The sequence below is a fragment of the Gymnodraco acuticeps genome, unplaced genomic scaffold (genome assembly GCF_902827175.1).
Source record: "Gymnodraco acuticeps unplaced genomic scaffold, fGymAcu1.1, whole genome shotgun sequence".
Taxonomy (NCBI): Eukaryota; Metazoa; Chordata; class Actinopteri; order Perciformes; family Bathydraconidae; genus Gymnodraco; species Gymnodraco acuticeps.
Window position 1 is genome coordinate 118,017 of NW_022990558.1, and position 21,425 is coordinate 139,441.

The 21,425-nt window shown below is 39.3% G+C and overlaps 1 protein-coding gene across 1 annotated transcript; it reads left to right on the forward strand.

The window, feature by feature from the left end:
- Window positions 1–1,196: 1,196 nt before the first annotated feature.
- grnb (granulin b) lies at window positions 1,197–19,091 on the forward strand. The gene is made up of 15 exons (XM_034227528.1): window positions 1,197–1,346; window positions 1,624–1,705; window positions 3,489–3,629; window positions 5,608–5,763; window positions 6,077–6,190; window positions 6,639–6,780; window positions 7,240–7,349; window positions 8,522–8,651; window positions 9,236–9,333; window positions 10,726–10,959; window positions 11,695–11,925; window positions 12,704–12,967; window positions 14,515–14,751; window positions 16,078–16,335; window positions 17,190–19,091. The coding sequence occupies exons 2-15, from the start codon at window positions 1,703–1,705 to the stop codon at window positions 17,334–17,336; spliced, it is 2,265 nt and encodes a 754-aa protein (XP_034083419.1). The 5' UTR covers window positions 1,197–1,346; window positions 1,624–1,702; the 3' UTR covers window positions 17,337–19,091.
- Window positions 19,092–21,425: the final 2,334 nt, after the last annotated feature.

Below are 21,425 nucleotides of genomic sequence, written 5' to 3' on the forward strand. Positions count from 1 at the left end.
TCTTTGGAAAAGAGCTACATATCATAGATTATTAAACAACAGACCAAAGCTCAATTTACAAACAAAACATATTGTGTTGATTATATATGTCTTGCATTTTATGTATAACTGCTTTATGTGCAATATGTGCTATATGTGCAATATATATATGCCGTTAATAACTAATTTATACCTGGCTGCTAAATCCTTAGAACCGTTACAAGGTGTGTATTTGCATTTTGTATTTTGTAAACTGTGTAACTTGCTGCTGTTAAATACCATCAAACGATGTGCTATATGTGAAATATATACATTATTATATACATATGCCATTAATAACTGTGTAATATATACCTGGCTGCTAAATCCTAAGAACTGTTACAGGATTTGTATTTTGAAAAGTATTTTTTTTTACATTATATTTTTTATTATATCATAACTTAGTACTTTTTTTTAACATATGTAACATTAAGCTGTCTGTGGCTCTTTCCTGCTGTAACTATGCACATGTCCCCTCTGTGGGACTAATAAAGGTATTCTGATTCTGATTAGCAGAGGTGGGAAGTATCTAAGTACATTTACTCAATTAATGTACTTAAGTACAATTTTGAGATACCATTTTATGCTGCTTTGTACTTCCACTCCACTACAATTAAGAGGTAAATTGTGTACTTTTATTCCATTAAATGTATTTAATACGTATAGTTACTTTGCAGATTTGGATGACTGATGTGAAATATAATCAAGTCTTATATCAGACTTTAGTTCCACCTGGAGTAAATTCACAAGCTGATTGATTGATTGAAAAGTTTATTAACAGCTTGTATATTGGGTGCAGCTACCCTGCAGTATACAAAGTCATTCAAACTAGCTGCACCTTTACCAGCTTTGGTAACACTTTCATGATCAATCATTATAATCAAAACATATTATATTATTCTGAAATGGATCTGCCAAATTAGTACTATTACGTTTGGTACTTTAAGTATATTTTGATGCTAATACTTTTTTACTTTTACTTGAGTAACATTTTGAATGTAGGACTTTTACTTGTAAAAGAGTATTCTTAGACTCTGTTTTTTGTAACCTCTACTGTATGATGTTCAAACTTCTTCTTAAATTACAACTGTTTGTTATACTTGTATATGTGCAAACAAATAAATAAAACCACGTATTCCAGGGGATTTAAAGGTGGTGTAAAGTGCAGTGTCCCTTTAACACAAAACTGCACAGTCACGTGTGAGTGTCATGTGATTAATGAATTGTGAATCAAACACAGCTCGTCTGTCCTTTGTACTCTGAATGTTTGTGCAGCCTATGCATACGACATTTATTAACGAGGTGACTCTTTGCTCTGAACCTACCAGGTAAGGCAAACACTCTACCGCTGTCTGTTAACCGCTCCAAGTCATTCACCGGCTAGCTTTAATCATGTTAGCCACCTAGCATGCTAAGCTAACTTGTTTTTATCATAGGCTCTATTTTTCTAGCTACTTATCTGATGTTAGCTCGTTAAACTGTTACCGATAGCGAGATATTTCTGGTGTCAAGTAGTTATATGTTAAGCTCTATTTTGTATATATACTGTTGAGTATCTTAACGCAGAATGATGGTGAATAATTGTGTTTTTTGGTTGTTTTACAGGTTGTAAGAGGAGTATGCTGCATAGTGCTGTTTTTTAAATACTGAACTCATTCTGCCTGTCTTTCAGTCCTCTGCTAAAATGGTAAAGTACTCTCACTACTATATTTATAATAATTATATATTAGATAAAGTGGTGGACAGTAACTAAATACATTATTATTTACTTGAGCATTTCCCACTCTCTACTACCTTTATAACGTGTACTCTACTACATTTACATTTATCTTATAGCTTTAGTAACTGTAAAGAGTCAAATCAGCAATGCAAAATATAATTGACAAAAATCATTTGGTGTATTATTTTCAACGGTAAAGATGAGACTTAAAGGTGTGGTATGTCATTTATTTCAAAACACTTGTTATATTCCATGGAATGCTCTTAACATCCCGATAGCAATGAATACATTACATGCTTTGACAATAAATACATACAAAAATGTCATCTGTGGAAGCCGTGGTCCTGTAAAAAGCACGACTAAAATAACTGGATGGCCTACCTGCCTGTCAGCCTTCCATCTGTGCACACATTTATCTCGTGCCCTCATTGGTCATGTGTGTGTTCGTGTGTGTTGGAGGAGGGGTATACAGGGGTATGAGGGATGGCTAGAATCGGTGATCTGTATGGTATTTTGAGCAAAACACATCATAGACATATTTTTTTACATATTTGTATAAATCGTTAGCCATGATAAAATAATAGCTGAAGGAAGAGGCAGATTTTTTTCGGCTGCGTAGTTTTAAATTCTAGCGCACTCGAGCTGGTTTCTCCAAAATTACATACCCCACCTTTAATTCATTCTTAACATAAATATCCAAGCTAGCAGTAATATAAAGTTGTAAAATCACTTCAATTAATGAATGAAGTGATGTTATCAATAATTAATCAATATTTATTATTGCATATTATAAACTACATTACCCTGATTCTACACATGCTTAACTTTAAATGTTTATATTTTGTTACTGTTTTATTGTTGATTCTTTTGCTTTTGTGCAAAAGTAAAAGATAACAATAACCAAGCATATAAACAGCAGGTTATTTCATCCTTAAAAAACCTTAAGTCATTGCCCAACTGGTTCACATACCTGATTAAGCTCATGACACAGTAAAGGTGTTTCACTTTCGTTCTTTTTAAGGTGTGTTTCAATCAGATGCTGCTACATTTCTACAGCTGTATTTAAACAGATAACTCAACATGTGTGCAGTTTTTGCTGATGAGATTTAACAATCCAGTTAAAAATAATGATCTGTTTTCATGAATCTTAAGCAGCTTACATTTCTATAATGCAAAATAATCATTTAGTCTTCTCGAATTGCACAAGATTCTGCTTATCAGAAATGGTGACTCATTGACTCGTTTTAAACACAATGTGCTGACTCGATAAACATACAACAGCTGCAGCGATTGGTCAATTTATTGATTATTCAATCAAGAAAAAATAAACCAGCAGCTGTTTGGATAATCAATTCATTGTTTCATACATTTTTACAGCAAAAAAATGCTAAACCTTCTCTGATTTCTGGCTTTTAAAATAAAACAATGTATTTTTCACCTCAATGAAGAAAATAATCATTAATTGCATCTCTAAAATCTACAAAAGGGAAGAACACATTTCATTAAGATATGAGTGCTTTACATAAAAATTAAAAGGACATGTTCATTAGATTACATTTTTAATGAGTAAGAATTCCTGCTGAGCTCTAACACATAATTCTATCTTTCTTATCCTTCTTCACAAAGTTTAAGTTTCTCACAAAACAATATAAAAAACACAGAAACTGAAGATGAAATAGACGTTGTTGACAATAGTTCATGATCTATAGTGGCATGTATAACGGCCCTTTCCTCTCCTGTTTGTGTTTAGATGCTGCAGCTCAGGATCCTGGTCCTGGCTCTGCTGGGCCTGAGCTCAGCCCTGGTCTGTCCGGATGGAGGCATGTGTGAGGACAACGACACCTGCTGCATGAACGCTGTGGGCGGATACGGGTGCTGTGCACTACCACACGTGAGTTACTTTTCAGTCACACAGGTTGAGCTATTAAAGCCAACCTCTTAGAGATGTCCCGCCCCTTAGCCTATTACGTGCAATGTTTTGAAACGCGAGCCAATATAAGCGCGAGTCCTGCATTTTTATGTCATTATGGCACAGAAGTAAACAAAGGAGTCCAATGGAGGGGGGGAGGGGGGGAGTGTGTTGGAGAGAAACTCCCTCTGGAAGGAATGCTGGGATTTTAGTGTTTGCAGACCATTTACATGCACAAAAACTATATAACACACTACAGGAAAGAGCATAATAGGGCTCCTTTCCCAAATGTAAGTATTGGTGGTCACTCAGTAATGGACTTATTGCTGATACAGTCAAACAATGTAAGTACGTTTTTTGCCATTTGAACAGGTACAATATTGTGATATTTGTGTGGCCGAAACTAATGATAACTGATTCGTATTGTCTAAAGATTTCGTAAAATACTAAGAAAATATCCATCAAAGTAATTTAACAGCTTTACAGATTTAAATGTCCTTTTTTTGTCCAAAACCCTAATATATTCACTTTAAAATGATATAAAACACAGAAAAGTTATTAATGGTAATTATATTTTTAGAACACTCCATTTGAATCACTACATGCAAAAGAAGATAGTGAGAAATTACATACTAATGCTTACAGTATTTCCTGTTTTCACTTCCCAGAATGGAAGCAAATCTACTTTTAGAATCTGAATGTTATGATATTTGGGCAATTGAAATTCAAACCACCTCTTCCAGATATACTGTGACCTAAGAGGCTTCTCAATTCTTAAATGTCCCCTCCTCGACTCCTCGGTCCTCCGGTAGTGACCCGGAAATGGATTTCAGCGCGCCATGTTGAAGGACATCTCATTTCTCTAAATGCACATCCTCTAACCGAGGAGACACTGATGGTTCCTCCACGGCTCCTCCGCGGATGCATTTCCGGGAACGGTGGAGGCGTGACGCACGGCCGGACTTATCTCAGCCAATGACAGCTCTGCATGCATCCCCTGGATATTATTTTAGTAACTGCTTTCATCGCGTCTTGATGTTTCCAGAGAGAACAGCTGTGAGGTCCATGCAGAAAGCAGAGCAGTGTGTATAATATATATCACTCAGTATAACAGGCCTACTCTCTTTATTTGCTGTAGTTTAGTAGATATCTACAAACAAAGAGTCGATCTTTTTCTAAGACCATTTAGTGCTTCACATAATAAAATACACAACGGCTGTAGCCTGATTATGCTTTAGGAGCTAGGTGTGTGTGGTACAGTGTGTGTGTGTCTCAGTTGGTTTGGTGTCCGATGCTTACTTTTAATACTTATAAATACAACTTTTGGCCCGTAATTTCAATTCCCCATTTCAGCGACCAGAGAGAGGGGGGGGATATATCCAGTCTCTGATTGTGTTACGTTATTATGAGAGTGCTCTCATACTTGTTTGATTCTGAAATTGTATATATTTATATAAATATATGTGTGTGTATATGTGTGTGTGTCCGCATCTGTAGCCTGTTATTGTCTCATTATACCGCACTGTCAATGAATCAAAGTAAATATAGAAGTCATCATGAACACATCTGTCCATCAGACAGAGGGCTGCTGTGCCTCCTGTCATCATTAATGGACGTCTCTTTAAAATGACCGCTCAGAGGAGAGGAGTTCTCATTTCTCTAACCGCCTGCTGCATCCACTCCTCTCTCCTCGGTTCCCCTCCTCAGTCCTCCGCTCGCATCTCCTGTGGGCGGGACTAAGTCTCGAGGATAGGAGTCGAGGAGGGGAAATGTAAGAATTGAGAAGCCTCTCTAGACTCTTTAGACTAGACTCGGGTTGGTTTTTCAGAGTCTATATTAAGCTTTTAAAGAATTGAAGGTGTGTACAAGGTGAACTCTTGGTCCACGTCATTCTCTGCTGCTGTGTGTTTCATTAAACCTTAATCATGTTTCCCCATCTCTGTTTTGATTCGGCCTGCAGGCTGAGTGTTGTTCAGACCACCTCCACTGCTGCTTTGAGGCGACTGTTTGTGATCTGGTTCATTCCAAGTGTGTTAATAAGACAGTTTCTCTGCCCTGGATGAGACGACTTCCTGCCAAACCGGCCCTACTCGTCCCTCGGGTAGCTGTAACAAAGGTATTTGAACAAAACGTTATTTTGTAGCAAGTTTGAGTTGTTAATCAACCTTTGCACTACAATCAATGGAGCATAACATTCTGTTAGCCTTTGATTGTTTTCTAGACTTCCTCCTTTAGACTTTCATACATATCTTTTTGATAAATGTAGGTTAAATGACACTTTTTACACACAATAAGATCAGTTTAATTTGCACTCCATTTGTTAATAAGAGAAGGAATGCTAGTATATACATTTGCAGTCCTGCCATTGATGTGCTGTTTTGTTTTTTTCATTCATTGGTATGCATGGGCTGTAATGTGTGATGTCGCAGATCGAGGAGGGGGTGAAAGCCATCACTTGTCCGGACGAGGTGTCTGAATGTCCCGATGACACCACGTGCTGCCAGCTTACCGACGACTCCTGGGGCTGCTGTCCGTTAGCTAAGGTGATATACACCAGCTCACAAACACTGTCGCCTCAAACTGCTTGCTCAGCACTAACCCTGCACCAAGTAACATATCACATGGTCTGATAGTCAGTGTTAGATTCTGCCTGCTGCTCTTCTAGCTGCATAAGAAAATGCTATATTATCCAAGACTACATTTCTAAGTTATGTTAAAGTTTTGAACCCATTCGTAGGCATATACAGTTAGTTACATTATTTCCAGTACAGACATAATAAAGAAATGTTTGAAGATATTTGCAGAACTACAAAATGTCCCAAATCTTCAAAACGTTTTATTTTATATTTTTATCTTATTTTGTTCATGGTAAAAAATAAACATACAAAATCCAGTAAAATGACCCGAAAATATATATTTGCTTTATTATATTCCGTTTTGAATTCAGTTAGTGTTCATGGCTTTCGGAATGTATTTTCTCCTCTTCTGCAGGCGGTGTGTTGTGAGGATAAACGTCACTGTTGCCCTGAGAACACAAAGTGTGATATTGCTCACTCAAAGTGTCAGTCTTCCTCACTGGAGTCCTTCCCCATGCTGGAGAAACTGCCCGCCAGGAGGAGGAAGAATAATCCAGGTGGGCAGTCCCTCATGTAGAGGGGCGTGGGTTCTACTGAAAATCCAATGTGAAAAATAGATTTTTAAAGGGGTTCCTATTATGTTTTTTTGGGCTTGAATTGTTGACTGAATCAGCATAAGTTCATTACTGAGTGACAACCAATACTTACATTTTCAAAGGGGCCCTATTATGCTGTTGGGGGTTTCCCTTTCCTGTAGTGTGCTATTTAGGTTTTTGTGTATGTAAATGGTCTGCAAAGGTACAAATCCAAGACTTCCCTTCAGAGAGAGTTTCTCTGCCACATACCTGAAACACCTACATTGGACTCCTTGTGTTTTACTTCTGTAACATTGCTTTTATACATCACTATGTAACACGTATGCTTCTATTGGCTAGCGCTCTAACACATTGTCTGGATAGGCTGGAAAGGGTCTTTATGTATGCTGATATACGCTGTTTCTTTCTTTATGTGTGTAGCTCCTGTGGCCGATGCAGTGACATGTCCTGGTGGAAAAAGCAGCTGCCCAGAAAGTTATACGTGTTGCCAGCTTCCCTCCGGAGACTACGGCTGCTGCCCCTACCCACAGGTACTTATTAGTCTGTCGAAGATATATATGACGATTTGTTGATAAATTGATTAGTTGCTCGATAGAAAGGAATCGCCAAAAGTTCAGTTGTTTGATTAAGTCATGCCAAATATTCAGCTTCTCAAATGTGAGGTTTGCTGTTTCATTTTAGTATACATTTTCCCATGGTATTTTACACTATTTTTGATATTTCAGTGACCAAATATTAGACTGTTAAACAAGAAAATGTGTCAGTTGCAGCTGTAAATATGCTTTTGTAAAGATTTATTTTGATTTGTATTAGGTGTGCTTTACTGTATGTTTCAGCTCTTGGTAATTACTGTATACATAAACATTTGTCATTGTTGTGTACATACACACAGTTTAGTAAGGACTTTGGAGAATGCCACTGCAGCTTATTTATGTAAGATGAAGTGTTGCTGATGAAGTGACAATTGTTTAAAAAAAGGCAGGATAAGACATCATACATTTTCAATACATGATACTTGAATAACAAAAAAGTATGTATGATGCACAAGTAGATAAGATTAGTAGCATTTACAACACATGTAAAAGCACCTACACACTGCTCAGCCGACATCATCTTTGTTTGCAGCAGCAAAAATGAATGTTTTACTGTTTAATTCCAGAGATTGCCATCTCATCACATCTCGTCACATCTCATCACATCACATCTCATCACATCACATCACATCTCATCACATCTCATCACATCTCATCACATCACATCACATCACATCACATCTCATCACATCACATCTCATCACATCTCATCACATCACATCACATCACATCTCATCACATCTCATCTCATCACATCACATCACATCACATCTCATCACATCTCATCACATCACATCTCATCACATCTCATCACATCTCATCTCATCACATCACATCACATCACATCTCATCACATCACATCTCATCACATCTCATCACATCACATCACATCACATCTCATCACCTCTCATCACATCACATCACATCACATCTCATCACATCACATCTCATCACATCTCATCACCTCTCATCACATCACATCTCATCACATCACATCTCGTCACATCTCGTCACAGCTCTCCTTAGCTAAACAAGAAAAAGTATTTTTCTAGTTAAACATACTGTGATTTTCTCACTGACTCTGTGTCTGATGCCTAAATCACGTGCAGGCGAGTTGCTGCAGCGATCATCTCCACTGTTGCCCTAGCAACACAATATGTGACCTGGAGCATGGGGTCTGCCAGTCTGGTGAAACGAGCGTTCCCATGCTGAAGAAGATTGCTGCTGTACCTAATGACGGTGAGCAGTTACGACTGGGACTGGGTTGGATATTTTTGAATCGCTAGTTTGAGATTAGCGTATTGATCATCTGTCTGGTCTGGACGGTTTTCATAAAGAGAGGAAATCCTTCTTAAAGCAGAACTTGCTTTCCACACACCGAGACCTTCTTGATCTTAAGTATTTCCTTTCCTGTAGTGTGTTGTATTGATTGTTGTACATGTCTACAAAGGCTAACAATTCCTAAGAAAAATGTGTGGAGTATTTATTTTTATTTTATCTTAAAAGTATCCACAAAAAAACCCTCCAGGTATCCATACACATGTTATCAAGAGACACATTGTTTTGTTCATCTAACTGCAGACATTTATCTGCAAGACTGCAATTAATTAAAACATGCAATGTAGGAAGCAGGTGTCGAAAAGTAAGAAGAATGCGTCGAATTAAAAGATGATATCTCTGTCTATTTTGCTGCATAGATTTGATTCGTTCTTTAAAAACATCGTTCCAGCATGAGTCCAACGATGGTGTCATCGGAATGCAATGCTCCTCTTTTTAGATAATCTTTTCCTGCGTGTGCACTGATAAGGATGTTTGTGTTCCAGTCGGTGCTGTTCCCTGCAACAGCTCTGTGGCCTGCGCTGAGGGGTCCACCTGCTGCAAATCGTCAGAGGGAGGATGGGCCTGTTGTCCGTTACCTAAGGTACCCACATACTGATGTGTGTGAGTCACACACACTGACTGTGTTCGGCTTTCTGTCCAGCTGCACTGAATTACTCGACACACAACTCAATTCCAGAGATCCGGTATTAAAAAAAAGCCTTTTCCCCTAATCTCGGCTGAGTAAAATTGTATTGTAGCAACATTCTCGTGTAGAAATATCAAGTCATTCCGCTTATATTCAGACTTTGTGGGGAGTTCTAGCACATTATTGTCCAGAAGTATAGTTCAACTAGGAGGAAGAAGTTGACAGTTTTCCTTCAAAGACGCCAATTATTAGATTTTTACACAGGATTCAAAAGCACAACGACTCATGAGGATAGCACTTAAAGGTCCCATGTCATGCTTTTCTGGTTATTACCCGTCCCCTTGTGTGTTATGAAGGTTTTTCTGCATGTAAACGGTCTGCAGAGTCACAAACCCTCAAAGTACACCCAAAACTTTAACACAGAAAAGACCTGTCTATGCTGCCCCAAAACACCTCGTTGGAGATTTCTCTTTTTCTTCCTGGTACTAAGTGACGTAACGACGACCCAAATGCACCCATTGGTCCAAATGGACCTATCCGTGGAGCCGTTACGTTACGTCCGCGGAGCCGTTAGGTTAAGTCCGTGAACTTCCTCACACACACTCAATCTTTTCTCAGTTGCAGCTCCGCCGATTTCTCCTCCCTGAGACGGCGGGACGCGGCGAGGCTGTGAGTCGGTGTGTGAGCACACACACAAACTCCCAGCCAGGCTGCGGGTGTGTGTATGTGTTCGGGCTGGTTTTGGGCTGGGTTTCGCTGTGTCTCGCAGATGGCCACTGGGCTCAGAGGGAGGGGGGGGGCAGGAGCTCCAACAAGCCGTGTAGGACAGAGTGAATACACATACTATACAGAGATGCTGTATGAGAAACCAATGTGAGTTTGGAAAATTGCACAATTTAAATCTATTTTAGTAGACCTCAACAATGGAATTATGATCAGTAGAAATGGCCGTGACATGGGACCTTTAAAAGCATAATTTATAAGGTAACTGTATTCGTATACATTTTTGTACAATTACATTAATAAAAAAACATTGATTTAAATTAAAGAATACTAGCAGGATTACAATTTTACAATGCATTAAAAAAAGAAAGATCCATATATTATAGGTAGACAGACATAATACCTGAGTTTTTTTGGGGTTAATATTTAGGCTACTTTAATTATTCTTTATTTTATATAAATTGTTGTTGTACATTTTGCTGTGGGTTGCATTTAAGTTTGCTTCTGAGTCAATTTGACAGTTTTATTTATATTCTGGGTTCGTGAATTATATCGTATAACGTATCAGTTGTTTGACTTTATCTTTAAATGCTATTGTGTTCTGTTTGTTTCTCCTCCCTGCAGGCCACGTGCTGTGAGGACCACCTGCACTGCTGTCCCCACGGCACCGTCTGTAACCTGGCAGCCTCCACGTGTGACGACCCGTCGGGCGGCACCCTGATGCCCTGGCTCAGCAAACTGCCCGTCTTCCCCTTAGTGAGCGACAACAGCAAATGTGACGAGTCAACATCATGTCCTGGAAAATCCACCTGCTGCAAGAAGGAGGCTGGAGGCTGGGCCTGCTGCCCGCTGCCGGAGGTACAAATGGACTCTGGTTATTATGGAGATTTTCCTTACTGCGACATAATTACAACATGCAACATATTCATAGTTTTTATTACATGTATTAACATTCAGATGCTAGTTTATTCAAAAGCTTCACCTGTAATACATCCTCCTCCATCAAGGTTATTTTAACTCTTTTAAGTTTTGGAAGCTTTAGTGTGTGATGTTGTGAATTTATTTTTTTGCAGGATTCTTGTATGATAGATACGTTTAAGTCAGGTGTGACTTATAAACTGGCAACTGAGTGAATATATATTTTTTATGTGTGAAATGTTATCATCTATATTCCTTTTTTTCTTATGTTTTTTTACCCGTATTCTTCTGGGGGATCACACAATCCCCTACTAACACGGCTCCTACTACTTGACAACATATTCTACCATAAATGGTACCAGTTTTTGGATTCCAACTCCCAGTAGAATCACAAATGTCAATCTTAAACTTTTTAGACTAAACCTAAATATAGTGAAAATAGATCAAAGCACAACATATTTTTTGATCTGTAAATAAAAAGAATAAAAAATCCTTATCTTGCTTAAGTAAAGATGATGTGCTCTCCAAACCTTTAGTGCCATATATTTCACTATAAAACATTAACAACAATCACAGGTTTTCAAACGTTAAGGTATTTCGCAAGGCTTTATGATGATCTAAAAACAGTATGCCCTCACACACACTCACTGGGTGTGTATCCTGTGTTCCTGCCAGGCCACGTGCTGTGAGGACCACCTCCACTGCTGCCCTCACGGCACAGTCTGCAACCTGGAGGCTGAAACCTGCGACGACCCTGCCGCACCCCCCCTCCGCTGGGTGGAGAGGGTCCCGGCTCTGACCTCTGAGGTGGAGGCGGAGAAATGTGACAAGCAGACCATGTGTCCAGGAGGCACCACCTGCTGTAAGAACTACCCCGGGCAGTGGGCCTGCTGCCCCTTACCTCAGGTCAGTGTCTCCTTCTTCACACTGTCAGCGCTTAGTGGGGGGGGGGGGGCAGGTCAGTACTTACTCTGAGGGTTTGTTTGTTCTTCGGTATAATATGGAAGGGGGTTGTTACTGGCTTCTAGACCTCAAATACACAGCTTAATAATTTAAATACTTAATGATGAAGTCTCAAGGTAGGAATTTAACAAAGTCACCCACAGGAGCCAACACAACAACACAATACCAACAAATGAAAAAGAAGTGGTGGAAGGCTCCTAAATACTTTTACTTAAGTACTGTACTTGGGTACGTTTTTGAGGTACTTCTACTTACCCAGGTATTCTTTCAGTTTTTTTTCCCATTCTGTTCATCTAAGCTGGAAATCATGCTGCATTCATGCCTCTGATTGATGAGTGGGAAAAGTGACATAAAGTAGCTTTTTAAATACACATTTTATTATAATGAAATCAACCAGGAAAATTGTGTTACGTAACATTTTGGAAAACATTATATCATAACTGGTAAATGAGAATTTATTGATTCTTAAAACAGCAGCTCTTTTGGAACTTTATCACATGTAAAAAATGACGCTGATAATGAAATCAGAGGCATTGATTACTGGACTATCAAAACAGCTGAGTTTTTGTAAAAATACAAGCAGAAATTATTCAGATCTGCGTGACATTCTTTTACTTCTATGTCATTTTTTGGAAGTCACGTTGCATAAAATCCCTTCCATCTGTTGAACTGAGATGTGATGCTTACAGGGATGTAAGGTATACTTTCTTCTTCTTTCAAGGCCGTGTGCTGTAACGATCATGACCACTGCTGCCCTAAAGGCTACAAATGTAACGTGGCAGAGCAGACGTGTGATAAGCCTGGCGCCCTCAACCTGCCCTGGCTGCAGAAGACCCCCGCCCTGCAGAGGGAGCCCAGCCGGGCCGTTTCCGGTTCATCTCCGTCCGCCAGGAACATGTGTGACGCTCAGACCAGCTGCCCCAAAGACACCACCTGCTGCTTCATGGACCGGACACACAAGTGGGGCTGCTGCCCTCTGCCGCAGGTACGTCAACATTAAAGGTCTCCTATTATGCAAAATCTACTTTTTTATGTCTTTTATACATAAATGTGTGTAAGGGAGCTCACAAAGTGTAAGAAAACAAAACCCTCTCTCTTTTCCTCCGTACCCAAATGTCTAAAAACGGGGGTACAACGGAGCTGATCCAGATTTGCTGCCGATATTGCTTGCTATCGACAATGCGCAAAGTTTTAAAAGTAATATGGTCTTTGTTTACATTAGCAAGCATTGCTAACACTCAGAGCTAACCTGTACTGGAGAGAGTATGTGTAAGAAGCAGGTTATAAAAAGGAAATCACCTTGTGGTAAACCTGCGAGAGAGAAAGTCTGTTTCAGAAATAATCCTTGATGTGGTTTTACACATGATGGCGTTTGATCACGGCAGCATTTAGCTGAGTCTCTAGGTAGAATTCTCCTGCATAAGCTCGCGCCCCTCTTTTTTTTCTCTTTTTTTTTTTAAAGCTAAGGACCCAGAATCTGCCCTTTTCTAACAGGGCTGAAATAGAGGGGTATGAGGGATGGCTAGAATTGGTGATCTGTATGGTATTTTGAGCAAAACATATCATAGACATATTTTTTTACATATTTGTATAAATCTGAGACCTATAATATATGGCAAGGCATTTTTTAGAGTCTCCATGTTTAGTTCTGACTCTGGGGACAGAAAGCTGACCAGTCCCTGAAGACCTGAGAGATCTGGATGGTTCATAATTTAGCAGGAGGTCAGAAATGTATTTTGGGCCTAAACCATTCAGTGCTTTATAAACCAGCAGCAGTATTTTGAAATCTATTCTTTGACACACAGGAAGCCAGTGTAAAGACTTCAGAACTGGAGTGATGTGATCCACTTTCTTAGTGTTAGTGAGGACTCGAGCAGCGGCGTTCTGAATTAGCTGCAGCTTTCTAATAGATTTTTTAGTGAGACCTGTGAAGACACCATTGCAGTAGTCGAGTCTACTGAAGATAAAAGCATGGACAAGTTTTTCCAAATCCTGCTGTGACATTAGTCTTTTAATCCTAGATATATTCTTTAGGTGATAGTAGGCTGATTTAGTAACAGTTTTAATGTGACTGTTGAAACTCAGGTCAGAGTCCATGACTACACATAGATTTCTGGCTTTATCTGTTGTTTTGAACATTGCAGACTGAAGCTCAGCGCTAACTTTTATACGTTCTGACTTGGCTCCAAAAACCATTACCTCAGTTTTATCTTTGTTTAATTGGAGAAAGTTCTGACACATCCAGTCATTGATTTGTTCAATGCACTTACTCAGTGTTTGAATTGGAGCATAGTCTCCTGGTGAAATTGTTAAGTAAATTTGTGTGTCATCTGCATTGCTATGGTAACTTATTTTGTTGTTCTTCATTATCTGAGCCAGTGGTAGCATGTAGATGTTAAAGAGAAGAGGCCCCAAGATGGAGCCTACTAGAAATAGTATAATAGGAGACTTTTAAAGCAGCCTCAGATTGAATGCTTATCAGGTGGTGTTCTTTTATTTATTGAGTATTCAGTAACGTTTTCTGTTGTTCAGGCGGTGTGCTGTAAGGATGGAAACCACTGCTGCCCCGGCGGTCACACCTGTGAGCCGCACCGCTCCTCCTGCTCCAAGGGACCCAGTGTTGCTATTCCCTGGTTCACCAAACTGAGCTCCCAGACCGAGCTGAGCCCAGTTACAGACGTTAAATGTGACGACAAGAGCAGCTGCGCCTCAGGGACCACCTGCTGCCAGCTGCAGACCGGAGAGTGGGGCTGCTGCCCGCTCGTCAAGGTGTGTTATTCTGTTAATCATTTGCAGGTCATTTAATTACAGTTAAACAAATACACCATACCATGAGGGTGATTAAACATTACTAGATCTTTATGTGAAGAATAAAACAAATATAAGGTGTATGCTGAAGTCTGAGTCTCTGCCTGAATCTGTGACAGTGAAACAACAACAACCATAAACTAAATATAATAAAGGACCACAACATCATTAATAAAAGGCAGATAAACAACAACAAAACATATCATAATTGTGAGTCCTATTTCAGTGTTGGTCAAAATAAAGTTTAAAAAAGTAAAACCAATATAACCCAAAAACACAGCTATGATTGGCTGTTAATTAGATGTTAGTGCATATAGTTCATTCACTGTGTGAAGCTCAATTGGGTTTAAAAATGCATAAACAAATGCATCAAAGTTAAAGGGGACCTATCATGCAAAATGCACATTTGTACGTCTTTTATACATGAATATGTGTCCCTGGTGTGTCAGGGAACTCACCAAGTGTCAGAAAACACAACCCTCTCTCTTTTCCTCCATACCCAAATCTCTAAAAACGGGGCTGCAACGGATCTGATACAGGCTGATACAGATTTGAAATATCTCTTGACGTCAGAAACGAGGAGCTCCGCCTATATGGGCCCCACCTATCAGGGGAATGAGAGCTTGCCGTGGCATGGTAACAGCATGGTAACATGACGCTCGTGCCTCGCCCCCCTCTTTTGCAGAGGGGGGGGGGGTCAGCTGCAGCTCATTTGCCACAGAATCAGCCCTTGCAAAAACAGGGCTGGAAAAGAGCAAATAGAGCGAAATGAGGCATGGCTCAAATCCATGATCTGTTTGGTATTTTGAAAAAAAAACTTCACAGACATGTTTTATATAGGTATGACCCTACAATATATTATTCAAATATAGCATGATAGGTCCACTTTAAGTCCTGTGTGTTTAAGCAGTAATCCTTTTGGTCAATTAAAAAAAAGAACTTTGATAGCATTAAGGAAAAAACTAGGGTCAGTGTCTCTTCAGGGATTTTTTAATAAGATGGGACCCTTATGTTTCACAGCTTGAGTTAATATAGAGCTTATGAATACACCAACATTTGAAGACAATTTTGGAAATGGGACCATCCGAAGAGCATTTGAACGCAGCATTGACTGGTTTTCAGGATTGGTATTACACCTTACTTTTTAATTAAAAATAAACAATACCAAAACACTTGTTTATTATGTTTGAGAAATTAGTTTGGAAATGTGACAGGCCTTTCTAAATCCTAGCATTATGAACATGGCGAAAATATCAAATGTCTTTCTTCTTCTTCTGTGTCCTGCAGGCGGTTTGCTGTGCGGACCAGGAGCACTGCTGTCCTCAGGGCTACTCCTGCAACATGCAGACTGGAACATGTGAGAAGAAGAACCACAACGTGCTCATCCTCACCCTCCCTCAGAGCAAAGTGGTACAGTCCGAGCCCAGACACCCAGAGAACGACGCAAACGTACCATGTGACAGCACGGGGGAGTTCCACTGCCCAAAGCAGGACACGTGCTGTAAAGTGTCCAACTCAGCGTGGGCCTGCTGCCCCTCAGCCAGGGTACGCTCACACTGCACTCACATGTGCACTGCACATTTCTTTCGTATGTTTTTATAGTGCGACCACGTCTGGTTCGAGCCTCTGGAGTGTGGATAATGTGACCAGTGAACATTGGGTTACATTATCCAGAGAACCTCTGCAGCTTCCCTGTTACATGCTGTGTCCCATTTGTTTGTTCCAAGTCTACATATTACTGTTGGGGAACAATGTGTTCTCCACATGCATGGAGGGAAACTAGCAGCAACTCAGATATGATTATTTATATTATAACAATCTATCTATTGACTATAAATATACATTATTAAATGGAAATAATTAAAGTTATTCATGGTTAAAGTCCTTCAACATATTTCAAAGTTATTTAAGTTATGGCAGAAGTGCATCTCTTAAGCTTGATCAAAGAGGCCCTATTATGCCCTTTACTGTAGTGTGTTGTATAGGTTTTCTCCAGAGGGAGTTTCTCTCCCACACATTGTACGTGATAGGCTAAGAGGCGGGACATCTCTAAGCGGTTGACCAATCACAACAGAGCTGGCCAGCTAACCAGAGCAAACTGGGCTCTGGTTTCAGACGGAGGGTGAAAAGAGGTGCTGCAGCACAGGCAGTATGAGAAAAATAAAGAGCCTTTTGAACATTAAAGCATGGAGACATGTCCTAGTAGAGACACGAAATACAAAAATGAACCTGAAAATCAGCCGGTTTTTAAGAAGAAATATCAAGTCTTTAATCCAGGAGGATCAGGGGGTTTCCATTCTAGTAAAGTTCTGCAACAAGCTTATAAAGATGCATATGCCACTATATATATGCAACAAGAATCAAACTGGTTTTAACTGCTGCTTTTGTTCCCCTGACAGGCGGAGTGCTGCGCTGACTCCAAGCACTGCTGTCCTGCGGGCTTCTTGTGTGACCTGAAGGATGGAGGCTGCGTCCCCCACACCCAGCTAACCTGGGACTTTTTGATCGGGAACAGAAAGAAAGACTTTGTCCCACATGGACTTTAATGCCACACAAAGGTGCACTGATCTTCTTCGTAACATCCATCTACTGCTCATGCTGTCATGGGCAACACTTCCTGTTTTCTTATTCAATTAGGTGTATTTAATACCAACTGTGTGCACTCCCAGGTTTTGTTTTTTGGGTGGGTGGGGAATTTTAAAATGAAGTAGAAGCACTTTGCTACGGAGCTCAACAGGTGACATGACAGGTACATGATATGTCTGTCTATGTTTCATAGTTTCAACTTAGAGTGAAAAACAGTGAGGGGGAGTCCTTTTAACGTTTTTCACCAGTCAGAAAACACTCACTTTCTGGAATTCAACATTTTAATGTGACTATAACAACAAGCAACGTGAGGATTTACTGTCTTTCAAGGATAATGTTGCTGTTATTCTGTATTTATCTTATTGTCAGCAAATCCCATGCAAAGATCAAAAACAACATGTTAATCCGTCTCAATTGATTTCTACTGAAAGGGATTCGGAAGATTTAAAAAATGGCTCAGAAAAATATCGTTTCTTATTTTCCATTGTTTCATATGCCAGGAAGATAAAGTTGGACAGGCTGTTTTTATTTGACTCTTTGAAACGTACCTTTTTTAATTCTGATCCAGCTGTGATTCCACACAAGCCTTGATTTTGTTTAGAAAATGTCTAGCTAGTGAAAACATGCCACTTTCTTTATTTAGATTGTTTCATTGGGCTTTTGTACTAATGAAATAAAATACAGATGGATAAAGGTTATGGTGGTGATGGACTGGTTACATTGGGGAAAATGTAAATAAAGTTTAAACCTTTTCTTACAAACATGTTACTTTCACTCGGGTTGCAAATGTTTCAGACCTGGTACCTAGGGATTAAGCATTATGGTTTTTCCCCTGATAATTTTAGCTTGTGATGGTGTTTTTCATATAAAATATATTACGCAACCGTAAGTTAAAATATATCGGTTTAAAGGAAATGGTGTATTTGTTCGTGACTGTTTTCTGTGGCGGATTAATCCACATTTGGTGCTCTAGAGAATATTAGGGGCAGCAGGATAAACAGGAAGTGAGGAAGAAGAGACAGGAACTAGGGCCCAGATAATCAATTACAATGACACTGAAGTCAGCTGTGAGGATTTGCTCACATTGGCATGATTTGAAGTAAATTACAGTGGGTGTGTTCATGGTAATAAAGGAACATGTCACCCAGAGCCACAGTGTAGCTCATGTATGTGTTTTTGAGGAAGAGGAAGAAGATATTTCAGGCTTTGATACACAAAACAAAAAAAAACATTACACATTCACTGTTCGGTCTTTTCTTGGGATTTGTTGACTTTTTAAACCTGCTTTATTGATTTCATTCCTATATAATTTCTCCTATAAAAAGAGAAAGCTAGCCTGAGTGCGGGCAACATTTGATAAGATCTCGTCACATTAGGCTGAAGGTGTTTCTAAGAATAGTAATCTGCCTCTGTACGGGCCCCACTCCGTGAAGAAGCAGCGTTTCCTGCTTCATGTGCTCAATTGTTGACTGTTACTCTGCTTCTCAGTGGGGCAACACACGGATGCACTGCAGCAGCTGTAGATCAATGTTATCGAGTGTTTTCTTGCTTTTGGAGAGAGCTTCCAATTGCTGAAAGATTGTAATTAATGTTGCTATGGAATGCTCTAATTGGGTGGAGGATTTCACAGAGGATATTTGAAGGGCTTTCTAGGTAATGAGATTATTGTAATTGAATGAATAAATAAATAAAGATGGGACCCAGATTGAACATCATGTCACTTCTTCCAGATACTTGTCTTGGTACAGTTGTTCCCTTTTTTTTTTTTGAAGCCTTTCAAAGAAGATTTAACTCCCAGGAAGGGGAAATGAAGTTCTTCCAAATATAAGTGTGGTTGATAATTAAATTCAGCGAGGTCATCCTTGAAGTATTATCACACACACCCACACTCTTCCTCTGCCCTTGCCTGTCCATATCCTCTTACCCCCCACCCACCCCCTCCCCCGTCTTCCCTAGTGATCAGAAAGTTGTTATGACGACCAGAGTAAAAAACAAGATGGATGGGTAGAGCCACAGCTGTGTGTGTGGGATGGGGGGTTGGTGTCCCACTTTGCTGTGAGCTTGGCAGGCCGGCTTGACTTTATTGTGTGCCCTCTGGTGGTCAGAAACAAACATGGCGGCTCTCCTGTGTGAGTGGAAAACAATGAGCAACACATTCTGCTGGAGCTCTAAATGAGGTCAGATACTGTGAGGCCCCATTGTTAAAGATCTACAGGACGGTTACTTATTAACACTCCAACACACACTGATGTCTTTGTAGAGTCGAGATATAGTGGAGGAGTGGCTGGGTTCACTTTAAAGGAACTTAAATAATATAAAATACTTTTTTAAAAAGGGAAGGAAGTCCTGCAGGGCAGACTTTTCCATGCAGCCCTCTTTAAAAAAATATTCATCATTTAAATGCTAATGATTAATGTTAGGGTTTTTCATTACAGGAAGTTCTCTTTGGTTTATTTGATGTGTACAGAATGTTGTTTAGTTAAAAAAAACTTAAACTTACTTTTTACATTATTGATAATGTTAAATATGTGTGAATAAATGAGTAACCTGCTAGTTGTAATTGTTTAGTATTACTATGCACAGTGTTGAAAGGAAGGTACTTTTTTGCAGGTTGCAAAAAAAAGTAACCTGCCCAGCAATTGTATGAATAACTGCAGATACATATTTTGATAAGTATTTGAGGCTTCCTTTTAACATGAGTTAACCTAGGTGTTCCCCCTTTAACTAGTACTTATGCCAAGTCAAAAGTAAACACACTAATTCTAAAACAAATGATCAGAATAATGTTCAGTGCCAGGTTGGATTTTCACTGAGAAGCACTTATCTATAGGTGCATGTCAAACGATAACCATATTTAGAAAAAAATCACAATAAATATATGAAAAACATTCAATAACATAAACATACCGTGAAAAAGTTCACTGTAAAGAGCGTGATAATAATGTTTGAGTTTTAACATTTTATAAAAAAAAGTTCGATTGTCCCTTTAATCATTCTACATTTGAAATTGTGGTTGATTTATGAATGTGTCCCTCTTCCTCCACCTCCTGATATACCATCACAGAGGAGGGGGGATTGAGTGAAGTGGCTCCCCCAATGGTAACAAAATCCCCCTACCAGACATGTCATATTGTATAAAAAGCAATATAAAGAATAAATATATGAATTTTACTGGAAGTTGCACGTTTTAAGGAGGGCTATTCCCTTCCCCTTGTTAAGTTACATTTAAGCTAAGCTAACCAACTGTTGGCTTTACAGCGTTATATTTAACAAATAAATACGAGTGGCATTGATCTTCTAATCTAACTCATACTTCCAAAATGTCAAACTTTTCCACTAAACAGTGAGTCAACAGGAGTAATTTGGGCTTCAGTTCATTCAAAAAACTACCTCAGCATTTAATAATCCAACTACTGTTTATTGAATAATCCCTTTCTCTTCGCCCAATATAACCTCTGTGAAGCTTTTCAGTTCTATGTATAGCAGATTTGACCTACCAACAGCAGAGAGGCCCAAAGTGACAAAAATCCTTTGACGTGTGAGCAAACTTTCTTCTCAGCCTCACTATTGGTCAGTCCCTGATCCCATTCAGATGTTGCCGGGGAGAGGGACCCTCCACCCAAAACACACACACACACACACACACACAAACACTCCTCTGGTATTTTGTGAATTCCCACAGGAATGTATAGATTCTTGCCATCTCAATGTGGGACAGCAAATGTGTCAGCCACTAGAGGATGCTATATTAACTTTTGCTAACAGCAGATGTAGCAAACATTACATTGTTATTTTTGTTAATAAACTTCACATTTTTGTGTGTACATTTTATGTATCACAGTTTGGTTGAAATATAAAGTGCATACGAAATGTGTCCTTTTTACAACTTCAAGTATATTGAGTGTTATTTTAGAAAGGCTTAAGCAAAATGTTAGGCTAATCGTAATATACTGTATTTTAATACGCCTGCTGACATTGAACAACTTTATGTACCTTTTTCATATAGTTGTAATAATGTTGAGTAGTTTTTTGGGGGTGAACAAAAGGAT

What these genes read in the sequence shown, in the direction of transcription:
- grnb (XM_034227528.1), top strand. An exon ending in GCTGCTGTCCGTTAGCTAAG is followed by an intron (nt 6,191 to 6,638) that starts GTGATATACACC and finishes CCTCTTCTGCAG; the next exon opens with GCGGTGTGTTGTGAGGATAA. An exon ending in CCTGCTGCCCCTCAGCCAGG is followed by an intron (nt 16,336 to 17,189) that starts GTACGCTCACAC and finishes TTCCCCTGACAG; the next exon opens with GCGGAGTGCTGCGCTGACTC.